Below are 10,246 nucleotides of genomic sequence, written 5' to 3' on the forward strand. Positions count from 1 at the left end.
GGCTACAAAGTGGGCCGCATCGTGTCCTCGGACCTGCACCTGATCAACGATAACTCTCACTCGGAGAACGATAAAGAGGCGTCAGGAGGAGACAGTCCCAAAGTAAGAGCTCTCACTTCTCACCTCGCTTCGCCTCGTAGTCGTGATCGTAATGATTAAGATCGATACGATAAATCGGGCCACGTGATCTCTAAACGCGTTCTCTCTCCGCCTCTCCGCAGGACGACTCCAAACCTCCGTACTCGTACGCTCAGCTGATCGTGCAGGCCATCACTCTCGCTCCGGACAAACAGCTCACGCTCAACGGCATCTACACACACATCACCAAGAACTACCCCTACTACAGGAGTGCGGATAAGGGCTGGCAGGTCAGTCTCAAACACACACACACACACACACACACACACACACACACACTCACACTCACTCACACGCGCACACACACACACACTCACTCACTCACACACACGCACACATACTCACACACACACTCGCTCACCCTCAAACACACACACACACACACACTCACCCTCAAACACACACACACACACACACACATACTCACACACTCGCTCACCCTCAAGCACACTCACTCACACGCACACACTCACTCACTCACACACACACGCGCGCACACACACGCACACACATACTCACACACATACTCACACACACACTCGCACACACACTCGCTCACCCTCAAACACACACACACTTGCACACTCACTCACACGCACTCACACACTTACACACACACTCACTCATTCACTCTCACACACACACTCACTCTCTCACACACACACTCACACACTCTCTCACACACTCTCACACACATACACTCACTCACACTCACTCACACTCACACTCACTCACATGCACTCGCTCACACACACACACACACACACACACACACACACACACACACACATAAACATAAACTCTATGTTATAGGACTATAAACTCTTTACTCCTTATTTACACTTCATCACTGGAGACTGAACCTGAAACGCCTGTGAGCGAGATATGAATCTGTCTCTCTCTCTGTGTGTGTGTGTGTGTGTGTGTGTGTGTGTGTGTGTTGCAGAACTCGATCCGGCACAACCTGTCTCTGAACCGGTACTTCATCAAGGTGCCTCGCTCTCAGGAGGAGCCGGGGAAGGGTTCGTTCTGGAGGATAGATCCGTCCTCAGAGGGGAAACTCATCGAGCAGGCCTTCAGGAAGCGCAGACCTCGCGGAGTTCCCTGCTTCAGAACCCCGCTCGGACCGCTCTCGTCCAGGTGGGCGGAGCTTACACACACACACACACACACACACACTCGTAGCCTTAATACTCTTCCGAGTTGTCAGCGAGGTGCTTTGGCTCCACCTGGTGGCTGTGTCGTGATATTTAACACTTATAACTCTTTTAATTTCCATCTGAAAGAAAAAAAGAAAGAATGAACAAAGGGAAATGAATTAAATGATTCTTTACCTTTTTTTCCCATTCTTCCTTACCTCAATTGTTTTTTTTAATGCTTTTGTTTTTGTTTTTCTTCTATGAATTTATATTTCTTTTTTATACTTTAAATCTTAATTTTGTAAATTAATTAATTCATTTTTTTTACATCAGTGTTTTGTTCTTTTAATGTTTTTCATTCTTTTTGTTTACTTATTTTTTATTCTTGTATTAGCTTTTTATTTATTTTTTAAAGCATTTTCTTAAATCAGTTTTTCTGTTTTTATTGATTATTCTTTTATTATTTATTTATTTAATTTTTATTAAATCAGTTTTGTAAGTTTTGTTTGTTCAGTTTTTTTACAGTTTTTTTCTGACATCAGTTTTTTTTCTCCTTTTGTTCTTTTCGTTTGTTTTCTTTGTTTATTTCAAATAACAACATTTTTGTTCCTTTATTGTTTTTTTAATTCTTTTTTGTATATTCATTTTTTTTTTACATTTGTTTTCTTTTTATTTTTTGTTCTTTCTTTCTTACATCTATTTTCTTAGTTCTTTTATTTATTTTTTATTCTTACTTTAGTCTTTTCATTTCTTCTTTCATTCTTATGAAATAAAATAACTTCTAGTTGAAAAGGGAAGAACATAGACTCCATTTTATTAAAAAAAAAAAAAATAATAAAAAAAACATTAACACAAACTTTAATCATCGTTTATATTTTCACACATTTCGCACACGTTTAGTTTAATGTTTATCCTTAATTTTTTTTTTTTTTAATTCTTTCACTTTGACCTTTGACCTTTGTTACAGGAGCGCCCCGGCATCACCCAGCCATTCCGGCGTTCTCTCCGCCCACTCCAGCGGCGTCCAGACCCCTGACAGCCTGTCACGAGAGGGCTCGCCCGTTCCCTCGGAGACAGACTCCGCCCCTGCCCCGCCTCCTGTCACCGCCGCCGCCGCCGCCATACAGCCGAAACTGGCCGTGATCCAGGAGGCTCATCTGGCACAGGCCACGCCCGGTACACGCTACACGCTAACCTCGGCTAGCACGGAACACACGTCATGCTGGACGTGTACCGTAAATAAATAAATAAACGTGTGTGTGTGTGTGTGTGTGTGTGTGTGTGTAGGTTCTCCAGTGAGCAGTGCTCCGGTGCTGATAGCGGTTCAGAGACCCGTGATGTTCTCCTCGTCCTCCTCCTCCTCGGCTGCTCCTCAGACGCTGATGCAGACTCTCCACGTTCTCCATCAGATCCCCGTCAGCGCTGCTAAACCGCCACACGCCCCTCAGCCTCAGGAGAACGGCGCCGTGCACGCAGAGGGCAAAGGTCAGAGGTCACGCCTTGGTGTACAGGCTGTAGAGAGATGTGTACACTGTGTACTGTGTGTGTGTGTGAGTTCACAGAGTTCACTGTGTGTGTGTGTGTGTGTGTGTGTGTGTGTGTAGTGAAAGTAGAAGCCGTCCCCACCATCACTCACACCTCCATAGGCTCGGCCAATCGGATCATCCAGAGCAGCGCGGCCACGCCCCTTCAGACGGTTACCATAGTGCAGCAGGCTCCACTGGGTCAACACCAACTGCCAATCAAAACCATCACACAGAACGGCACACACATGCTGCCCATCGCTACAGCCAGCACAGGTACACACACACACACACACACTCACACACACTCACACACACACACACACACACACACTCACACACACACACTCACACACACATACACACACACACACTCACACACACACACACACACTCATATACACACATATACACACACATGCTGCCCATCGCTACAGCCAGCACAGGTACACACACACACACACTCACACACACTCACACACACACACACACACACTCATACACACACACACACTCACACACACACACACACACACATATACACACATATACACACACATGTACACACACACACACACACTCACACACTCATATACACACACTCACACACACACTCACTCACACACACTCATACACACACACACACTCACACACACACACACACACACACACACTCATATACACACATATACACACACACGCTGCCCATCGCTACAGCCAGCACAGGTACACACACACACACACACACACTCACACACACACACACTCATATACACACACATGCTGCCCATCGCTACAGCCAGCACAGGTACACACACTCACACACACACACACACACACACACTCACACACACACACACTCATATACACACTCACACACACACACACTCACACACTCACACACACACACACACACACACACACACACACTCACACACACACACACACACACACTCACACACACACACATACATACACACTCATACACTCACACACACACACACACACACACTCACACACACACACATACATACACACTCATACACTCACACACACACACACTCACACACACACACATACATACACACTCACACACACACACACACACACACACACACACACACACACTCATATACACACACATGCTGCCCATCGCTACAGCCAGCACAGGTACACACTCTCTCTCACACACACACACACACACACACACACACACACACATACATACACACTCACACACACTCACACTCTCACACACACACACGCACACACTCACACACACACACGCACACACTCACACACACACAGAGTTATATAAGTTATATATTTTGTGTGTTTTTTTTTTCTTTAAATTTTGTTCTTTAATTGCTTTTCTTTTTTTTATCATTTCAACATCATCAGTTTTTCTTCTTTTATTTTTTGTTTTACTTTTTTATTCTTAACTTAAATTTTGTTCTTTAATTTGTTTTCCATTCTTTCCTTTATTATTTTATTTTTGTGTCATTTTGACTTTATTTTTTGTTATTCTTTTTGTTTATTTCTTTTTGTTTATTTTTTGTTCTCACTCTGTATCTGAGAATTTGGCAGAAGTGGGATTCTTGGTTAATGCTGATAAACCTGTTTTGGTTATTCCTTACTCCTCTCTCTCTCTCTCTCTCTCTCTCTCTCTCTCTCTCTCTCTGTGTGTGTGTGTGTGTGTGTGTGTGTGTGTGTGTGTGTGTGTGTGTGCGCGCGCAGTGTCCAGTCCCCTCCACCTGTTGGCGGCTCACGCGTCCGTCTCCGCTTCTCTGCCCACTAAACGACAGAACGGAGAGAGCGAGCAGCCTGAGAGTAAACGACAGAAAACGGAGGAGCAGCAGCACAGCGCCGCCTCTGACCCTAACGGAACAGCCGACACGGACACGCCCACTGCTGTCAATCATGACTAGGCATTAACATAAGCCCCGCCCCCTTCCCTTTGCGGACAGCTCCACCTCTCACTGTCTGTCTTATTCATCCTCTCTCTCTCTCTCTCTCTCTCTCTCTCTCTCTCTGTTGTCATGTCCGTTACTGACTGTTCAATATGAAGCAAAAAAAAAAAAAAAAAACCTCAAACGGATGTCCCGCATCACCCCTGGAGTAAAACCCCGCCCACTTACAGACTCCGCCCACCCGCCTGCTCTATAGGGCCCGGCTTCCTCTCCGTTTACGGGAATGTCATCGTTATTTTCTCTCTTACACCAAACACACACATTTCTACAATCTCCCAAAAGACTGCAGCTCGTATTTATATATTTATACTCACACACACACACACACACACACACACACACACTAGAGCTGGGTGATATGGTATATATCAGATCACGATACACATCACAGTCTGTTAGCGAAACCATGACGTTTATTTTTGTTTTTTTATTTTTTAAACCCGGAGTGAAATTTAATGAATTATTTAATGAGATTAAAACATTGACTTGATAAATGAGTTGTTACTGTCCTGGGAGTCTCACCATAAACACCAGTTCTCTAACTGTCTCACTTTCTCTCTCTCTCTCTCTCTCTCTCTCTCTGTCTCTCTGTCTCTCTCTCTCTCTCTCTCTCTCTCTCTCTCATTCTCCATCTCTCTCTCTCTCTCTCTCTCTCTCGTTCTCCATCTCTCTCTCTCTCTGTCTCTCTCTCTGTCTCTCTCTCTCCCTCTCGTTCTCCATCTCTCTCTCTCTCTTTCTCTCTCTCTCTCTCTCTCTGTCTCACTTTCTCTCTCTCTCTCTCTCTCTCTCTCTGTCTCTCTCTCTCTCTCTCTCTCTCGTTCTCCATCTCTCTCTCTCTCTGTCTCTGTCTCTCTCTCTCCATCTCTCTCTCTCTCTCTCGTTCTCCATCTCTCTCTCTCTCTCTCTCTCTCTCTCTCTCTCTCTCTCGCTCTCTCTGTCTCTCTCTCTCTCTCTCTCTCGTTCTCCATCTCTCTCTCTCTCGCTCTCTCTGTGTCTCTCTCTCTCTCTCTCTCTCTCTCGTTCTCCATCTCTCTCTCTCTCTCTCTCTCGTTCTCCGTCTCTCTCTCTCTCTCTCGTTCTCCATCTCTCTCTCTCTCTCTCTCTCTCTCTCTCTCTCGTTCTCCATCTCTCTGTCTCTCTCTCTCTCTTCGGCTCTCTCTCTCCTACTCTCTCACCCTGTGTCTCTTGGTTGTCTGTCTCTCTTTTGCCCTGTCCCTCTCTTTCTCTCTCTCTAACTCTGTCTCTCTCTCTTTCCATCTCTCTCTCTCTCTCTCTCTCTCTCTCGCGCCCTTTCCCTCTCTCTTTCTTTCACCCTTCTCTCCCCTTCTTTGTCTTGCATCTCATTCCTCTTTCTTTTTCTCTCTCTCACTCTCTCCTTCTCTTTCGGTTTTTCTCCCAGAAGCTCAGAAAAGTGTGTTATGATGTAATTTACAGCAACGTTAGGATCATGTCATCATGTCGCCCAGCTCTAACACACACACACACACATACACAGACTACACCTGTGATCTGAGCTCACCTGTCTGTACTCACTTGCGTCTGTGTGTGTGTGTGTGTGTGTGTGTGTGTGTGTGTGTGTGTGTGAGAGAAAGTGAGTGAGATGGTACAAACACACGCACGTGATTTCCACCAGAATCAGGAGTTCAGCTCGTGTCTGCGTTGTGTCCAGCGTCTCCTCCACATTCCGCACCTCGGCAGCTCATCTGTAACACGACTCACCAGAGACGACCGACAACCTGACGACAGAGAGGGTGTGTGTGTGTGTGTGTGTGTGTGTGTTTTGCGTAGTTTATAGCTTTATTTGTCAACTAAAGGGATCAACTCTTTCTGGCAGCTAAGCCCTCAAACACACACAGGATCACACAGTGAGATATGCAGTATTTTGTTATGTGGAGCGCACATTTTTGCTTTTTTTGTGTACTTTGTGGACATTTATAGAGACAAATTAATTTCCATGGAATTATACGTCAAACAGACCAGCTGCGGAGGATATCGGACACTCGCTCGTCTTCATATTCGGTTAGGAAACCTCTTTTCTTCTGTCAAGTTTTTCTTTTCTTTTTCTTTTTTTTTTTTTTTTTAAAGAAATATATATATATGGAATAAGTGTTCGTTTTCATCCTGTCGAGTCCGAGCCTTTTTTCTTGCACCTAAGTTTTCATACTTTCATATGTAAAAGATGCGAGATGTGATTTTACAGAGTTCTGATGCTGCAGCTAACGTGCTAATAACAATAAACACACCTGAGCCGGGAACTGAAGACGGCAGCTGGCAAAAATTCCACATCTGCATCTCGTTGTCGTCGTTATTCCTCCCTGCTCATAATGCTTCTCCGTAACAGGCTCAGTGACAGTAGGCGTGGCTTTGAGTCCATATAAGGACATAAGAGTTGCTGTTTGGGATTTAAGCTCCGCCCACTAGCCTGCAGGTTTTCCATCCCTGGCTCAATGTGGTTTCGGTTGGTTTAGCCGGATTGCTCCAGTCTATTCACAGGTTGATTGTACGTGTTCCCGAGGATGTAAGTATGCAAAAAGAAGAAAAAAAGATCAATGTTTGTTCTGCTTCACTGGGAAGATGCTTTTTTTTTTTTATAAATTAATTTAAATCCCTACATCACTTCTGCCTTCCTGTGTTTCCTTCATAAACCCTTCGCACTCATTCATCATGGAGTCGGATGGTCAGATCCGTGGCTGTGGAGTGGGATGCATCCTAAACACACTGCTTGGAGTTCTAAAGGGAAGACTCAGGAAAGGGAAGGAGAGTGAGGGGGAGGTGATGGAGAAGTGAAGAGATGTGAAGAGACAGTGAGACGTGGCAAAAAGAAAGGGCAAAGGAAGAGATAGAGAAGAGAACATGATTGGGAAGGGATAAAAAAATGGGAACGTGATAGGGGATGGAAAGTGAAATGGGAAGGTATAGAGAAGGGAAGGATAATGCTGGCGAAGGAGATGGGAAAGGAACAGATACGTGGGAGGAAAACTTATGAGGAAGGGATGGAAAGGGGGAAGGGATGGGGAAAAGAGATGGAGAAGAGAAAATAATAGGTAAGGGATGGGAAGTGGAAGGGGAAATGATTGGGAAGGGATGGAGAAGTGGAAGGGGAAATGTGTGGGAAGGATGGAGAAGTGGAAGGGGAAATGATTGGGATGGGCCAGAGAAGTGGAAGGGGAAATGATTGGGAAGGGATGGAGAAGTGGAAGGAATAATAATGAGAAGGGATGGAGATGTGGAAGGGGAAATGATTGGGAAGGGATGGAGAAGTGGAAGGGGAAATGGGAAGGGATGGAGAAGTGGAAGGGGAAATGATTGGGAAGGGATGGAGATGTGGAAGGGGAAATGATTGGGAAGGGATGGAGATGTGGAAGGGGAAATGATTGGGAAGGGATGGAGAAGTGGAAGGAATAATGATGGGAAGGGATGGAGAAGTGGAAGGGGAAATGATTGGGAAGGGATGGAGAAGTGGAAGGAATAATAAAGGGAAGCGATGGAGATGTGGAAGGGGAAATGATTGGGAAGGGATGGAGAAGTGGAAGGGGAAATGGGAAGGGATGGAGAAGTGGAAGGGGAAATGATTGGGAAGGGATGGAGAAGTGGAAGGAATAATAAAGGGAAGCGATGGAGATGTGGAAGGGGAAATGATTGGAAAGGGATGGAGAAGTGGAAGGGGAAATGGGAAGGGATGGAGAAGTGGAAGGGGAAATGATTGGGAAGGGATGGAGATGTGGAAGGGGAAATGATTGGGAAGGGATGGAGAAGTGGAAGGAATAATGATGGGAAGGGATGGAGAAGTGGAAGGGGAAATGATTGGCAAGGGATGGAGAAGTGGAAGGGGAAATGATTGGGAAGGGATGGAGAAGTGGAAGGAATAATAAAGGGAAGCGATGGAGAAGTGGAAGGGGAAATGATTGGGAAGGGATGGAGAAGTGGAAGGGGAAATGGGAAGGGATGGAGAAGTGGAAGGGGAAATGATTGGGAAGGGATGGAGAAGTGGAAGGAATAATAAAGGGAAGCGATGGAGATGTGGAAGGGGAAATGATTGGGAAGGGATGGAGAAGTGGAAGGGGAAATGGGAAGGGATGGAGAAGTGGAAGGGGAAATGATTGGGAAGGGATGGAGATGTGGAAGGGGAAATGATTGGCAAGGGATGGAGATGTGGAAGGGGAAATGATTGGGAAGGGATGGAGAAGTGGAAGGAATAATGATGGGAAGGGATGGAGAAGTGGAAGGAATAATAATGGGAAGGGATGGAGATGTGGAAGGGGAAATGATTGGGAAGGGATGGAGAAGTGGAAGGGAAGCAGAAGACAATGTCACAACAGCAGTGCATTTTAGAGTCATCCAGAAGTTGTTTTGAAGGCTGTTCTTTGTATAAACTGTTAAACCGATGTTGGATGCTCTGTATTTACATACTGGAACATGATTGGCTCATAGATTTTATGATGCGATAACGTCCCTGTCCACGCTGCTTGTGGCAGTTCTTCTCATGACCACTGGGGGCAGTAGAAACCCAGAAATGTCTCCTGATGGATAGCGTGTGGTTTTGTGGTGGTGTTTTTCAAACCTCAGATATTCATTGAAATCAAAATGTGATTTTTCCCCCCCGTGCTAATAAACCAGATTATTTCTTAAAGAAGGAATTCTATTAACCCACTCAGCCTGTTACAGAAACCCAGTGGTTTTAAAAGCTACACAGACAAAAAAACGAGTCCGAATGCATATCATCACCTCCTCACCCCCTCACCTCCTCACCTCATCTTCACTGTACACCTCCTAGTGCAACATCAGAGGACGTGTCAAAGAAGGTCATTTCAGTCCTTCAGCTCAGGGGCTGTTCAGCTCTCTGCTGCCCCCCAGTGGATAGAAAGGTTAGTGCTTCATGTGTGGGACAGATACAGGTGAGTGAGAGTGTGTGTGTGTGTGTGTGTGTGTGTGTGTGTGTGTGTGTTCAGCAAGAAAGCTGCAACTTCTGACGACTCTTAGGAGAGTGACGACTCTATAAATGACCTCAGTCACATGACCATGTTGATCTTTAGGAAGGTTCTGATGTGATGTCGGTCTACCGTGGAGTTACCATGGAGATGTGTGTGTCCGGGTTGTCTGTCTTAGCCTCTGTCTGTGATTGGCTGTCATAGTCCGTCTGTTTTAGTCTGTCCTTCTGTCTCTGTCTGTCTGTGTATCTGTTGTTTCATGATTGTCATGGTTTGATTGGGTTTCACTGACCGTCTGACTCTCGATTAGTAGACATTTCAAAATGAAATTTGGACTTGAATATATACTATTTTTAGGATGTTCATGTTTACCAAACAAAGCCCTAGCTGATCAAACCCTTACTGTGACAAATTAGTTGAGCATTCAGGAAATAAAAGCTTTAAAAAATAAAAGTAGACTTTTCCATTTACAGCTTTAAAAGATAAATTTAGGAATTTCAAACACTTAATGTTCCCTGTGTGTAGACACTGCTTTGTCTGTCTGTGTA

The 10,246-nt window shown here is 45.2% G+C and overlaps 1 protein-coding gene across 1 annotated transcript in view; it reads left to right on the top strand.

The window, feature by feature from the left end:
* The window catches only part of foxk2b (forkhead box K2b), a 16,534-nt gene extending 10,846 nt beyond the window's left edge, over positions 1-5,688 (top strand). The window contains exons 3-9 of the mRNA XM_034301436.2: positions 1-102; positions 222-368; positions 1,085-1,278; positions 2,245-2,453; positions 2,565-2,762; positions 2,882-3,076; positions 4,538-5,688. The exon at positions 1-102 is cut by the window's left edge and continues 46 nt beyond it. Coding sequence (XP_034157327.2) covers positions 1-102; positions 222-368; positions 1,085-1,278; positions 2,245-2,453; positions 2,565-2,762; positions 2,882-3,076; positions 4,538-4,728 — 1,236 coding nt within the window. The 3' untranslated portion in view covers positions 4,729-5,688. The remainder of the gene's footprint in view (positions 103-221; positions 369-1,084; positions 1,279-2,244; positions 2,454-2,564; positions 2,763-2,881; positions 3,077-4,537) is intronic.
* Positions 5,689-10,246: the final 4,558 nt, after the last annotated feature.

Source organism: Pangasianodon hypophthalmus, chromosome 29 (genome assembly GCF_027358585.1).
Source record: "Pangasianodon hypophthalmus isolate fPanHyp1 chromosome 29, fPanHyp1.pri, whole genome shotgun sequence".
Lineage (NCBI taxonomy): Eukaryota > Metazoa > Chordata > Actinopteri > Siluriformes > Pangasiidae > Pangasianodon > Pangasianodon hypophthalmus.